The sequence below is a fragment of the Ctenocephalides felis genome, unplaced genomic scaffold (assembly GCF_003426905.1).
Source record: "Ctenocephalides felis isolate EL2017-DRISC unplaced genomic scaffold, ASM342690v1 CF-g0.4_SCAFFOLD_00845, whole genome shotgun sequence".
Classification (NCBI taxonomy): domain Eukaryota; kingdom Metazoa; phylum Arthropoda; class Insecta; order Siphonaptera; family Pulicidae; genus Ctenocephalides; species Ctenocephalides felis.
In genome coordinates this window covers 19,282,901-19,299,081 of record NW_020536999.1, presented here as the reverse complement: position 1 = coordinate 19,299,081, position 16,181 = coordinate 19,282,901, and the positions used below count along the sequence as shown (strand labels likewise).

The 16,181-nt window shown below is 28.1% G+C and overlaps 2 protein-coding genes across 2 annotated transcripts in view; one reads left to right on the top strand and one right to left on the bottom strand.

The window, feature by feature from the left end:
- Nucleotides 1-5,122: 5,122 nt before the first annotated feature.
- Nucleotides 5,123-16,181, bottom strand: part of LOC113364223 (actin-binding LIM protein 2) — a 36,610-nt gene continuing 25,551 nt past the window's right edge. The window contains exons 8-19 of the mRNA XM_026606715.1: nucleotides 14,408-14,479; nucleotides 13,966-14,167; nucleotides 13,792-13,859; nucleotides 13,559-13,733; nucleotides 13,385-13,489; nucleotides 13,118-13,292; nucleotides 12,839-13,017; nucleotides 12,195-12,280; nucleotides 6,022-6,088; nucleotides 5,906-5,943; nucleotides 5,634-5,834; nucleotides 5,123-5,568 (exon numbers count right to left, since the gene is read on the bottom strand). Coding sequence (XP_026462500.1) covers nucleotides 5,455-5,568; nucleotides 5,634-5,834; nucleotides 5,906-5,943; nucleotides 6,022-6,088; nucleotides 12,195-12,280; nucleotides 12,839-13,017; nucleotides 13,118-13,292; nucleotides 13,385-13,489; nucleotides 13,559-13,733; nucleotides 13,792-13,859; nucleotides 13,966-14,167; nucleotides 14,408-14,479 — 1,482 coding nt within the window. The 3' untranslated portion in view covers nucleotides 5,123-5,454. The remainder of the gene's footprint in view (nucleotides 5,569-5,633; nucleotides 5,835-5,905; nucleotides 5,944-6,021; nucleotides 6,089-12,194; nucleotides 12,281-12,838; nucleotides 13,018-13,117; nucleotides 13,293-13,384; nucleotides 13,490-13,558; nucleotides 13,734-13,791; nucleotides 13,860-13,965; nucleotides 14,168-14,407; nucleotides 14,480-16,181) is intronic.
- On the top strand, nucleotides 10,020-11,550 carry LOC113364224 (zinc finger protein 124-like). Its single transcript, XM_026606716.1, has one exon. It carries the CDS (start codon nucleotides 10,021-10,023, stop codon nucleotides 11,368-11,370), a length of 1,350 nt encoding a protein of 449 aa, XP_026462501.1. The 5' UTR covers nucleotide 10,020; the 3' UTR covers nucleotides 11,371-11,550.

Here is a 16,181-nt window from a genome sequence, read left to right as displayed (position 1 = left end):
ATGGATACAATTTTTTGTCCACGTTTTCGGGCGCACGGATCAACCGATTTGAATGGTTCAAAAAAACATTCGATTCCTATTGATAGGAAGATGTACTGATTAGTTTTTGGCAAAGGCAGGTCCAGCCGTTTCGGAGATTCGGTGCAAATAGTGCAGAAAATAGAAATCGAGTTCCAGCAATTTGCCTTAAGACACGATGCCAACACAACTAGTTGAGTTTATAATTCTATCAAATTACAAACAATGTTAAACTTTATATTCAATGAACTTATACATTTATACCAGTACTAGTCTAATAAATCATTTATTAGTTAATTAATAATAAAAAATGACCATGTTAATATTTAATTTTATTGATAAAATGTGTTAAAAATGTCAATATATTTTATTTATAGCTCAATTTGTACTCCAATTGCATGAATATTATGACACACATTCAGCGGTTTTGAATCATAAATTATTCATATATATATTTACGTCAGCTTTCCTGAGGTATTAATAACTGCAAAGAGGTAAAATGTCTAATAGATATGAGAAATTATGTTTATTATTTACAATTGAAAGTTCAAAATGTCTTTATTCAAAAATATTTTTGAATTATAGAAGAACAACAGTTTGATTACATGCTTGATTGGCATGAGTTGAGATTTTTCAAGGTTGTTGTAATCCAATTATTAGCTTATTACCATTATCAAAAGTGTTTGGCTTTTATAGAGACATATTATGTAATCGACATTACTTCTTGGTTAATTGATTATTCTTTTGTGTTTTTATATTTTAAGTTATTATCAGCTACAATAGGATTTAATAATACAGTTTGCCTAGAAAGAAAAAGGCAAGGAAAGTGCGGAGTAATAATAATAATAAATATTAATAGTCTGCCTGAAGGCATGTTCATGGTATCAGAGCACCACAAGTCAATGATTCTTTTTCCCACCCTTGTTTATTATTCATATTTTCTCTATATACCATTAATCACGTTTTTTACACTTTTGTGCATTTTTCTTTACAAACGTCTGCTCCATATTTCCTGATCCTGATCTTCGAATTTCAGTTTTCTATTTTTTTAACTTTCCGTAGGGTAAGTTAGTAATCGCAAAAAATCGAGAACGAAAATTTTTATATATCTTTACGTTTCAAAGGGTTTTTGAACATTTTCGCATACCTTAGAAAAAATGGATGTATGTGTGTGTCGGATACAAATTTTCGTCGACGATTTCGCGAAATCCGATCAACCGATTTGAATAATTCAAAAAGCATTCGATTCGTATTGATAAGGAGATGTGCTGATTACTTTTTGGCGAATGCAGGTCTAGCCGTTAAATATAATTATGTAATGAATGAAGTAATAATTATTAAATAATTAAGTAATATTAATTACTAATCTAATCGATTATAATAACTAAAAATATTAGACAATCATTTAATCTGGGTCAACTTGGTGCATATTTCCTGAAATAAATATGTTCTCCACTCAGTTTTATCAAGAATTCAAAATGATACGCAATTTATATCACCAAACGTATATCGCGGTTAATTGCTTATTTATCATACTGATTTTCTTTGTAAACAATGAGTAATCTAAAAAAAAACAATTGGGAATTATATTTTTTTATCTTTTTGCAAATAAATCGTGAAAAAATGCATTAATTTCAAAGAATTAGTCACGTTTTCCAATTCGAGCCGCTTATAAATTTATAGAAACATGTGAATATGATTTTTACTGATAGTAGATAAATATGTTTACTGCTTTTTTGATTAGGATTGTTTAGATATATTTCGATAATATTACCTTTAATGTTTAATATATTTTATCAATCGGTGGTAGCAATTAAATTTATTTAATGGTGCTTATCAATTAATTAAGCTAGAACCATTCAATCGATTTATGCATTCATCATTATTATTTTTTATCTATGTATACAATATTTGTTGAATATAAATATTTTTATATTCAATAGATATTAATTGACTGGCGAATACGTCGAATTGATAAATATAAACAATTATTTATTTATACGTTTCAACACTATTAATATGTATCATCATTCAGTAATACAAAACGTTTAAAAAATACAGTACCAGCAAAATAATTCATAAATACAATAAATATCATATTAGAGAAAAAAATAAAAATTAAAGAAAATATACAGTTATAAGGGAATTGTTTCTGCTAAACTGAAATATTTATTAATAGACAATAAATGCCATTAAGATGCAATGTATTAAAATCATTTACTGCCCAATACATAGCACATAAGTTTAATATTACATAATACATAAATAAAATATGCTTAGCTGCTATGTTTAATTTAAATATCTATTAATTTAAAAAATAGTACCATCTTCTAAACATTCGACATTTTGGTATCTCTTCACAATATCAAAATAATTTTTGATAACATCAGAAAACTACGGAAAGCTAGATTTTCATTATTATTTTAATTTTGTGATGATTTGATCAAATGATTAAATGATCAAATTTACCATTACAACGACTAGCCACAAAAGCTGCATTAATCACTGTTTAATGAAAAATATTGATTTTAAAAACATATGCCTTCCACACATATCTGCATCAACTTTGGTTTATTAGCCAATAATAAAAAATATATTTATAGCACAATCAATTCTCGATATTTGTTTAATGTTATTATCTCTAAAACAATGACATTGTTTTATCTGCAAATGGAAATATTCGTACTGATGTATTGTACAACGATGCGTACAATTTTATAGAATTATGAATATTGTTTTTAAGTAAAGAATAGTAAAAGATCAACTGGTTTTAATATTATTGCCAGCGAATTGTTTGCAAATGTCTGAATCGACTTTATTTACTACTGCAAATATATTTACTAAACATTTACCGGATTGCTATTGCACAAAACTTCCGGCGACTAATTGAAAAATCTAACAAGAATCTCATAAGAATATGTGATTAAACCTTTTTCTGGCGGAAAATTTAAATGGGAAAATATAATTTATCATAAAAATTGAATTATATTTTTACGCATCGTGATAGTAACTTTATATATATATATATATATATATATACATATATATATACATATATATAGTTATAGTTAAATATCAACAATACTCGAAATTTAAATATAATTTAAATAAAATATTAAAGAATGTATAGTGTATATATATAAGTAACTGTTTTGAAATTACACTGAAGATGAGACATACCATGGTCTCGAAACGTCTGTAATTACCAAATACAGTGTGTGTATTGTTTATATTTAACATTTATATATACCTATATATTATTATTATTATTATTATTATATAAAACATTGAAAACAAATGGATTAATCTTAATTAAATTAACTGAATAGTCGATTCAACCGAAACAAAAAAAAATTGTGAAACAACTTGTCTGTGGCATTTTGTTTCATTTCAAATCATGATTTCTATTTTTTTATTTAATTGCAGCATACTATAGCTTATAGTTTCAGCTAAAATAACACAAACTGATTATGCTATAAATCAATAATAACTAAAATCAAATTTCAATTATGATTGCCGCCTTCACTAGTAGGGCTTAAAGAAAAAAAAAAGACGTCTGGAGCACCATTTATAATATTCATTGTTAAGAGTAATATTAATTTAATCATAACAAATTGTGAGAAACGTAAGCAAAAAGCTAGCATTGTATGATAATATAAAATATTTTTACTGTCAGCTATGTGAATTTTTTTTAAATAAATTTGTAACAAAATAATTATGTTTTAGTATGACTTTTCACAGGTACACAGAAAATTTTTATGAGATATTAAAATTGTAATTACAAAATCACTGTTTATTACAATTGTAAATGGTCTCTGAACTTTGATTGCCAGCTTTTCGACTACATTATATATAAACATCTACCCAATTATCATAACACCAAACTTAAATATTATATAACAATAATATCTAAGCACTTGAAATTGATTGGGTTAATAAAATAAAGAAGCATTTTGTATATATATAGCTATTTTCAGTTTACGTTGGTATAGCAGACATAACATTAAAACATAATATTTAAAAAAATACAAATAAATGTTTAAAACAATCAGGTCTATTATTATTGTATTAAGTAGTATTTGCATCCAATTATTTTGAAAATTCTTTGAATTGCGAATAAGTTAGTATTAACTACATTTTTTTCTTAAAAAATTTGACTGATTAATTCTTTTACAAACGTTTTTGTAGAAATTACATCTTTACGTACGATGCAAGATTTTTACTCATCTGATTCTATTAAAAGATGTACAAAAAATGTTTACTACTTATGCATAATACAAATATAGTATTATATCAATAGTATTTCTATTTCCTATTGGTTTCAATTAAATTGAAAGTTAGCTTGTGATGTGTTGTTTTATTGTAATATGAATTTTAAATTGTATTTTTATACTAGTAAATAAATATGAATACTTTTATTTTGTAAATAGCTGCACTCAAAAATACTGCTTAAGTTTCTATAATAGCTTACATTTTTTTTCAAATAAAATTTTATAAGTTTTTACTTAAAGTCTAACAACAAAATTTAATAATATGAAAATTGTGCATCAAAAATTATAATAGCAGAAATATTAAGAAACAGCATAATGAATTTCCAAACCTAATTGAAACTTAAAAATTAACTTATTTATATACTAAATATATTAAACTGATATTGCACATATAAAATTGATATTTATAACGAAGTTAGAGAAAAATATTGAAAGAAACAGAAAATTACCTCATCCGATGCAGCTTCCTTTGATAGTATTTTTAAGAAATCAAAAATTATACCATATTTAAATTGAAACTGAAAATACATGTGTGAAAACATATTTCTAATCATAATTGTAATACAGTTTCAATAAATAAATCAACTACATTATTATACTACTAAAATTGATTCAGTAGAATAAATTCTGTAGAAGTATTTATTTATCAAATAAAACAATTATGGGTATTTGAAATATACTGGTATTTTGCAAATATTATAAATTTTGATGCTTATGCTGTGCCTTAATTTTTCTATTTATGCTATGTGCAAAGTCAATATATAAAAATAACTCTACATGCCATACTTTCATATCAATTAAATTTAGAAAATATTAAATATAAAGCTTGTATCTTTCATATATTATATTACTTTATATAGTACTATTTTGAAGACAAAAAATATATCAGACATGATATAAACTACAATCATTAAAAACTCTGTCGTAAATGCAATTTTCAAATTTAATTAGCAATTTAATTAAAATTTCTGTCTAGTTGCTACTATTCAAAATTCTCAGAAATTTTCAGCATAGAATAACCTACCACATAGAATACTTTAAGAAAAGCGCGTAGCTATTTAGTGTTTGCGTGAAATAGGTACCTTTTAGGGTTCCGTTTCCAATTAAAACGTTCTGTGGAATCCCTATTTGTATTTTTAATTAGCAGCATTTGTTTTGTGTTATTTTAGAATAATCGCGCCCGTCTCTTGATCTCGTTTCGTCTCCATTGAGGTAAACGATAGAATTCATTTCTTGTAAATTGAAGTATGGCTTCGAATTCGGCATCTGATAAATGGCGCTGGAAAAAAGGAAATACAAATGAATTCAATAAAACAAACTTCTACAATCATTACAGACAGTTACCTCTAAATTGCATCGATCAACGTCAGCTGGCAGCCTATAATTTGTGATCAGCAACAAATGGTATGGATAAATTTTGGCAGGTTCATTAACCAGCATGGAATGAGCCATATTTGGTAATGAACGGCGCACGTGCAGACCCTGGTTAGGGTTGTATCCGCCCAGACAACCAGCATAAGTAGAAGACACCGGTAATTCTGTCATCTGATGAAAAAAACAACGGTGTTTAACAATTGCCCATGAATAATCAAAGTTTAATTTTCAAATTAACTCACCATACGTCGATCCACATCTGTGATGGATCCAGCAGAAACTGTAAAGAGGTAATTAACATAGCATCAAATTTAATTTAAATTATATATGTAATATATAAAAATAGAAGAATACTTACTATCAGATTTACCACTACTAAATTCAGTACTGTGAGTTTTATCGCCCATACCGCTACACGAAAAATCCTATTTAATTAAATTTTCAGCATTATTAATGATATTAAAATTTCTATACTTTAATAGTAAAATTAATGATAAAAAATTAAATAGAAATATATATTACAAAAAATTTAATTAAAAATGCTGAGAGAATTTATTGGTGATGACAAATAATATTGTGGATGCAAAAAAATGTAATATGTTAAGACATGCAAGATAAATTATAGAGAAAGTTCTTAAATTTATATAATTTTTAATTACTAATTATGTAATAATAAAATGGAATTGTGATTTATTATTCAGTCATACAATTAAAATAAATTAAAGAAGCATGCATGTAATGTTACACACACAAAACAACATACAATTGGTTTACCGAAAAAGATTTGTTTGTTACAAAAATATTTGGCATAAAGTGCCAATTCTTTCCTCATGCAATGGCCAATTATATTTAGGATTAAAGGAATTAGGTGGTAAGGTCAAGTGTATAATACATATTTGGTAACAAAAATGTGATCTTTAATACGCTTTTAACTCACATTTTCTTGGATCTTTCAATATTCATTTACAGAATAATTTTGACAAAAAACAAAACAACTGGGTAAAAATTCAAAAATTCAATGCAAAATATTGATAAATTCTGCATTTATAAAAAACCATTTTAAAAAATATCTACATTTAAATATGTATACATAAAGCAAATACATATCATTCAAGTACTTTACATAACAAAGCTACAAAATAGTAATTCGTAATTATTTAAATTGCAACGAATAAAAGACTAAATTTTATTTCAATTGAATCACGAAAAGGAGATACCCATTTTAGGTAACGTTTCAAATTTGTTGTCTCAATCGACTAATATGAATAGATGATTCTGTTGATGAATCAATGATTAAATGAATGATTTTTCATGATTTGAAATTTACAAATGGTAAAAATTAAAATTTTGTTTTGTATTATTTCATATAATAATAAGCCTTAATTTCTGGTTGAAATTGCGCAAGAACTAGACAATTCCACCATTTTGACTCATATGACATGATCTCAATATTTAAAATATAATACATTTATGATTTATCTGAATATGTAAGATGATGAATATATATTAAATTGAGATACAACAATATTCAAACGAGCCTGATAACCATAAAAATGAGCATTTCTCCTCTTAATATGAATTTAGTTTAAAATAATTCGTATCCTTACTGGTATACCAGCAGTGCTGCCACTTCCCCCAGCAGAGCTGAACGTGTGAGAGCGTGGCGCCAAACCATAGCCTGGTTTAGGTACTTGACGTAAAGCGCTAACCACTATTGTGGTGTCGTGAATGAATTGTGTTAAAAGATATGATATTTGTTAGAAATTAAAGGGATTATGGTAAAAACTTAACTCTTCTGATATCATCATGTAACAGGACATAAATAAATACGTTATTTTCATAGTTATCAAATATATGCAGTAATAATTGTCAAGATATAATAATAAATATATTGACAATATATGAATATATTATATTCTAATATTGTCTAGATATATTCATAATCAAATATTCCCAGTTTGCAGTAAGCAGTGCTTCAGAAATAAAAAAATATCTGGTAATACTAAAGCATGAAAACATCTAATCAGACAACACTTTTATAAATCAAGATGGTGGATCATAATAAAAACCAAAACTAAATGACAGATACAAAAATGATGTCTTTTTTCGAAAAAGAATTTTACAATGATATCCTTGTTGAACCAGTGCCGGTGTCCGTTGAATTAACGACACAACAGGAATGCGCAAATCCTTTAGAAAGTGATATCGAATGCGATGGGAATTATGCAAAACAACATTGTGGAGAAAATACATGTAGAGCTTGCTTAGTACAGGGCAACAATTTCCAACAATTATTTTCACCTAGTGATGCACGTTCTGTTAACGTTGAAAATAATATTTTAACTATGTTTATCTCATGTACATCCCTTCAAGTAACTTCTAATGATCAGTACCCTAAACAAATTTGTGCAAATTGCATTGAAGAATTATCCAAAGCTTATGAATTTTGGAAAAAATGTAGGCGATCTGTTGAAACACTGAATAAAATAAGAAGTCCTAAAAAGAATGACGAATTTTTGAGAAAATATAATGTAAAAGTGAACAATATAAAAGTTGATCATAATACTGACAGAGATATTTTAAGTAAGCAAAAGTATATTGAACAATTAAAATTACAACTGAAAGAACTTGATGAACTAGAATTGAAAAGACAACATTTAGAGCAATCTAAAAATACGAAAGTTTCAGAATTAATTGATGATTCAAAAACAGTTGATAGGTTTTCAAATGATAAGGAACAAAGTTACTCAGATATTGGTAGTCCGTGTGCATTATCAGACAATGAAAGTACTTCTTCTAGTACTCCTATAGCTCAACTCGTAACAAAAATGAAACAGAAAGTGAAACAAAGTCCACCCGCAAAAGAGAACCGAGTAACTAAACTTAAAAAGAACAAAACACATAAATCTCAGCAAAATCAAGATCAAAAACCTAAACGTACACACACAGTAACAGTTAAAAAAGCTAGTAACTTGCGTATAAAATTTACTGAAGGTGGTACAAAATATAGGCTATCTGTAAAGCAATCAAAATCTCGAAGTAATTTCTTATGTCCAGAATGTGGACGAGTTGTAGTTGGCAGCACAGGGTTCCAAGCACACATGGCCAGTCATTCAGAAGTAAGACCTTATACATGTGATCAATGTGACAAAAAATATAAATCATACTCTGCTTTAAAAGTTCATATACGTAATCATACTGGAGAAAGAAAGTACCACTGCAAACAGTGTGATGCTAAATTTATCACATGGAATAGTTTAAGCAGCCATATAAAAACACACCATTCAGATGCAAGACCATTTGTATGTGACATTTGTTCAACAGCTTTTAAATATTCAGGATCCTTAATTGTTCATAAAAGACAGCACACAGGAGAAAAGCCCTATGCATGTACTGAATGTACTTGGGCATTTGCCAGCCCTGGTTCTTTGAGAGCACATATGACAAAACATACAGGTGAGAGAAAATACCCATGTCCTTTGTGTGAGAAAAGATTCAGAAAGCCTTATGCAGTAAAGGTGCATATGGTTACCCATACTGGAGAACGTAAACATAAGTGTGAATTATGTGGAAAAGCATTTACACAGGCACATGTTTTGCGAAGCCATATGAAAACGCACCAAGATCATCAAATACCAGTAGCACATCCTACATAGAAAAATTACAATGTTAGATGAGTGTGAGATTCTACCAACTTTCAACAATGGTTGCTATTTCGAAAAACCAATGTACATCAACAGCAAAAAAGATGCAGCATATAGCAATATTAGAATCTTTGTGTTGTGTTATTTGTTGACCTGATTGTGAATTATGAATCTACACAGTGTATATAAAAAATCTAGATCTGCGCTATATTTTGGAATGAATATAAAGTAGTTTTATTTTAAATTTTGAAAATAAACAGTTAAATTTTTCAATCTGATGTAAAAATTGAAAATTGTATTATAATCATATTTAATGATTAGAAGTATTATGAATGTTTATTAAAAATAAAAGTAAAACATTTTAAGAACAAATAAGCTTTATTATTTCGACTCAGAATGTTTTAATTTTTTGTTTGTAGTGAAGAACTTTAAAATTGCGTAATTTTCAAATGCTTGCTTAAATTCATAAAAATTATTAATGTTTAATTCAAATGTTGTATTGTGTATGAAGAAACATTTTTATATATTGTCTGAGATAAAAAAAACATGAATATTCATTCGAAATGAATTAATCAAAGTCAATTAATGAATAAAAAAATGAATGAAAGAATGGAATATGGCAATACATGAGAAATTTTAGAACGTTCTTGCAACACTAAGCACAAGATGGCAGATCAAAAAATCGTCTCAAAATGACAGCTGATGTCACAACAATGATCTTCACTGAAAATGTTTTTTACGATGATTTAGTTTTATCCGATGCTCCAGGTAGTAGTAACGACTTAAAATTTGAAAGTAAGAACATTTGCTCTACGAATTATTCGGAATATGGTAATGGCGTAAACACATGCCGTGCATGTTTGGCTCAGAACGATGATTTGCAACGATTAATTATTCAAGGTGATATATCAGAAGTTTATCCAGAAGATTATTCATTTATGTTTAAATCTTGTACATCCCTTGAAATATCTTGGAATGATCGGTACCCTAAGCATATCTGTAATAAGTGCCTTGCTGATCTGTTATCAGCTTATGAATTTTGGAAAAAATGTAGAGAATCTCTAGAAATCTGGAATTCTCAAATTAATTTATTAAATGAAAAAAATGACTTAGCCTTAAAGAAGTGTAATAGCAATTTAGATTTAGAAACAAATGATAACTCAGGTGTAGCCAGTGTCAAAAGAAGTAACAGGGATCGAAGATGTAAAAAACTGGTGGATAAAAACTCTGTTTCACATAAACAGATTATAAAAAAAGAATTAGAAGATAAAGTGTCCGGAGATACAGACAATTGTGAGTCAGTAACAAATGATTTGCGAGTTACATCAAATGATGGAACTAATTCAGAAGAGCCAATGGCAATGAAATCAGGATGTCGACGGTGTAAAAAATGCAATATGATATTTCCTAACAAAGCAGAATATGCAAAGCATGCAAAATATCACAACAAATACCTATGCCCAGTTTGTGGATATTTCTGTGGAAGCATAGGCGGCTTGCAAGCTCACTCTGCAAGTCATTCTGAATTACGGCCTTATCAATGCAATGTATGTAATAAACAATATAAATCACAATCTTCTTTACATGTTCATATGAGAAACCATACAGGAGAACGAAGATATACATGTGAACAATGTGGTATTAAATTTATCACTTGGAACAGTTTAAACAGTCATATTAAAACACATCATTCAACAGCACGCCCATATGTTTGCGAAATATGTTTAAAATCGTTTAAACAATCAAGTACTCTTAAAATACACAGGCGACAACATACTGGTGAGAAGCCTTATGCATGCACTGAATGTACAATGGCATTTAAATCTTCCAGTGATCTCAAAGGGCACATGGTTAAACACACAGGGGAAAGAAATTTTCCCTGCACTTTATGTGAAAAACGTTTTTCCAAGCCCTATAATTTGAAACAACACATGGTAACTCATACAGGTGAACGAAGACATAAATGTGAAATTTGTGAGCGAGCTTTTACTCAAGCACATGTCTTAAGAGGTCATATGAAAACACATAGAGAACTACAAATACAAATCACAAGCATTTCATAGAAATATGTTTGAATTTGTCTCTAAATATAATAAATAAAGTATTATATATAGCACTTATATGAATAACTAATGGTCACATCAAAATCATAATGTTTGAAAATGTAAAATAAAATTTAACCCTTGCTTATTTTGCACTTCCCAAGAAAAAAAACTTGTAATTGACACTTAAGTCCGCAAAGTGGGAACAATGTAATTCTATTTTAAACATTAAATATTTATTTAATAGTCATGCATGAAAAAAATGTTTATAGTTTATAACAAATTTTATAAAATATATATGAATAATAAAATCAAAAATAATTCATCTTAAGATTTTTCATTGAAAATAATTTATGTGTTAAAGTCTGAAATATGTAAATTAATTGCCACCACATGAAATTAACAAGATATTTGAAAGTATTATTAAACATTGTTAATTATATTAACAGATATTATCGTTAATAATAGAAGATTTCTAAGAGATTAATAAATAATTCTGAAAATTTATTCCTGCTTATCAATTAGTGCATATTAGCAATCATCCGAAATTATTATTAATGATCGTTCACCGTCATAGTTAACAGATTATTATGTTAAAGGAAACACATTTATGTGATTATTTTATGTCGAGAATATGTTATCAAGAGAGTTAAGTTTTTCAGGATATACAATGGGAATAATTTAGAGCATGAGCTACATAAAATTTAGTAAACCCAGTAAGCATCCAAATAGATTTAGGCGTAATGTATCCTTATATTTTTAGTGTAGACCATTTGTATATGTTAAAAGAAGATTTAGAGTGATTCCAAGATGATATTGATTAGTTTGTTTTTTTTTTAACTTACAGAATAATATCCATTTCTGCCAGTTGGTAGGGTTGATGACTTTAAGCCATAGCCTGGTTTGGGCGCTGAATGCAGGGAAGATATTACTATATTGACCAAAACATAAAAAACGAAAATAAAATTAAAAAATCATAAAATTATAAACTTAACAAAAGCTTAGATATTTAAACTAAAATTAAGTTGTCAGAAGAAAAAAAAAACAAAAAAAAAACAATATAAATAACTTAAAATAACAAAATTAAGTTCGATAAACATAACTTTGCATATGGTCCAATATAGCGAATATTTTCAATGCTTGGAATTATCATTAAAAATCTCTAAATTTTTAGTTAATGAATTTATCAAATTCAAAGAGTTATTTTTCAGTTGTTTTAACTCTTTGCAAATGAGGCAACAATAGAATGCAAAGGCTTAAAGTAATAATAAATATTCTAAATTATAAGTTTTTTCTAAAAAAAAATGGAGATTGTCATATCAAATACTATTTTGGTTAATTTTTGCAATATGTAAAAAATCATTTAGATAAATTTTTCTATCATTTTTTCAATCTTTCTAAAAATGTTATATGCTTATATCAAATATATATATATATATATATATATATATATATATATATATGCATGTAAATAAGTAAGCTGACTTACCATTATAATTCGGTATAGTGTGTATTGATCTGCCCATAGATCCTCGATAGCTAACTGATCTATCGAATACTTCATCATCATCAAAAGGTCTAGGATGATCCAAATTTCTTGAAGGGCTAGCTCCAATAGGACAATCATAACGTAATCTATATGCAGGTTCACGATTGGCAGATGGTGTTCTGTAAATAATAAATAAAATATTAAATTAAAACTATTTTTAGTACTTAATTATATGGTGCAATAAACCATAATTATTATTACTACTTCTGGTTATATTACCTGCTGGCATTTCTAGGATCCATATGGGCCAATTTGTATTGTCGTAATTTCTCACGTTCTTGAACATTTTTTAAGAACACTTTTCCAATACCAGTTGCTATTTTACTTAATTCTTCTTCCTCTTTCTTTAATTGTTCATCAGCTATTGGTACACTACTATTCAATTGTTTTATCTCTGAAAAATATAAATTCGATTAAATAAGAATATGCTCCAACAAAATTTTTTAAACTTAGTAGACAAGTCAGCAATACAAAAAGGGACTTTACCAGATTTTTTACTTGTTTCCTTAACAGAGGCATCAGTTTCATCTTGATCTTCATCATCAGAGACAGGAACACCTTTATATGTATCAGACCACCTTCTTCTGCGTTCTATAATATTTTTTAAATCAAAATCACAAACTTAATAATTTTGTATTTCAGCAGAAATCAAGTATTTACCAGGATCTGTGTAAGGATACGGAGGGGCTGGAAAATCATCTCGCTCTATTTTCGGTTTTTCTCCTGGAGGTGGTTTTTTGGCAGCTGGATAATGCGCTAATTCTATAGGTTCTTCATTGTTCATGCCAGGACTTTTTGGTCTAGGTGTTTCGGAACGCATGTTGTCTAGCATAACCTTATAATAATATATAGTTAAATTTTATCAGTTTTGGTGTATTAAATTTCGGAATTACCTTCATTCCTGATTTACTTGAATGCCTAGAGTATCCTCTACCTTGACTTCCTCTTAAAGAATGAGCCGCTGTAATATGCAATAATAGTTTATACAACAAATTTGAATAATTTTTCACTTTTTAATTGACTTTGAGCTAAATAGCGAATCTGTACGTTTTAAGAAGCCTGCTTACATGAGGGTCTATGAAAATGAGGCGACGTCGGTGGTTTATCGTAAGGTTCAATAGGTCGTTTAAGGTATCCATGAGAGGGTTCCTCGGTCAAATAGCTATAAGTGTAAATCCTAGATATATCGTCAGGATAAGCACCGGCTCTACTTCCACTATACTCTCGTAATATCAGACCAGGTGAAGTGGTCCTGGGATAACCGAAGTGCTATTGTTAAAGATAATTACAAAATTAGTACATATTTAAAAACAATAGAATTCGATTAAAATCATCAATATATATATTGCTAAATCCTTTGCGATTCCAATGTAACTGATTATAATCAGATGAATAGCATTATTATAAAATATACGACAATCATCACATTACAATGATGCTCATGCTAAGCTAATGCAGCAAAATCAATGAAATAAGTAATAAATATAAAATTAAAGCTGTATAGCCTACCTTACGATTAAGACTGCTGTAAGGACTGTATAATGATCCGTTAAGGCTAGAAGTACGTGATCGACAAGAATACTGAAAAATAAAATAAAAAACAAACCAACTCAAAATCAAAAAATAAAAATATAAAAAACATAAAAAAGCCATAAACTAATACCAACTAAAATAATATTAAAAACAAATAAACACTAACAGAAATCGTTGTTTTTAAATTAAATGAAAAATACTTACATATTTGATTATACTCAATAGAACATTGTTTCAGTAAATGCTCAAAGTTAACTTGCATTTTTAAAACAGTGAAGTTTTCTAATAATAATTTCTTTCTAATAAATAAAAACTAAGGCATTATAATAATAAAACATTTTATCCCTTAGTCCTAGGGAATATATTCATATTCATTGCTTAGTACCATGCTTAGTTGTTTGTTTCTCAATCTACATACATAATATGTAATGTAAATTTCAGATGTTATTGCTGATTGTCGCAACGCTAATAAATTAATGGATGTATGATAAAAATAAGTTTTCATATTGAAATGCAATTATTTATTACTTTGATGATTAAATATTGAAAATTACTATTTGTATTTTGTATTTGTACTTCTGCGCCCTCACCTAACTAACGAACATAAACAAGCAGGAACGTACGTACCAGAACGAACGCCAACGAACATAGTGAAGACGTTACAACGAACACGAACAAACATAAACGAACATAACGAGCAAAGAAAATTGTTCATGTTTAAACTCGTAGACAAAAAATTTTCTTTTTTGATGTTAATATGTGAAGTCCTGCATTAGTTTATCTTGTGCTTATATTATAAAAGATATTGCTGTTATTGACAAATTTTGTAAATTTGATCACTTTAAATAATTTTTCCCTTTTCCGCTACTGTAAAGAATAAACGTTTCACGGAACATTCTTGAACAAAGAATGTTCAAGCCCTCACTGCTTTGAAGCGTATGTTCAAGTTTATGTTTGGAATGATTCGCCTTCGTTCGTGTTCTTGTTTGTTAATCTTGTTGTATTATCTTGTTCGTCATGTTCGTTTATGCTCGTTCATTACGTGAGGACGCACCTTTATCAATAGCAATGATATCGAGTATCGCGTATAAGAATTTTTTCGTTTTAAGTTGGCACCCCGAGTATTATATCTACCGTGTGGAACGTACATTGTGTGCTCTAGAGACTTAAATTCTGACGTTATTTGTCATAAATATAAAAATAATTGCGAATAATTTAGAAAAGAATTATCTCTCTAATAAATTATAACCTATAATTTGTGCAAGTCTAAAATGTCCGCAAAATTAGAACAAGACGCTACCGTGGAAGGAGGCGAATTGGATAATATTACAGAGCAGACCAGAACATTATCGTTAGTTCGACAGGACACAATTGATAACAGCGAAAATGTAGAGAATAATAGCAACGAAAATGAAGAAAATAATGATAGAGAAAGTGAAGAAAGCGATTGCTCCTTAGAAAACACAGAAGAGGATATTTTGCCATATCATAGTCCTGAATTTGAGTATGATTCCACAAATATAGCATCAGCACTTATTTCAGAGGCTGATGAATTAGTGCAACGTGTTGCATCAATTCTCCAAAGTTTTGGAGACTTCTTTGAAGAGCTTGAGGAAGATGAATAATTGCACAATGATGCTTTTATGAATATGTTTACCTACTTGTTGATGCCTCTGCTCATATCTTTAAATGTTTATTGCTTTATAATTATAATGTAAAACTCTTAGTATTACTTCTAAATACTCTATTT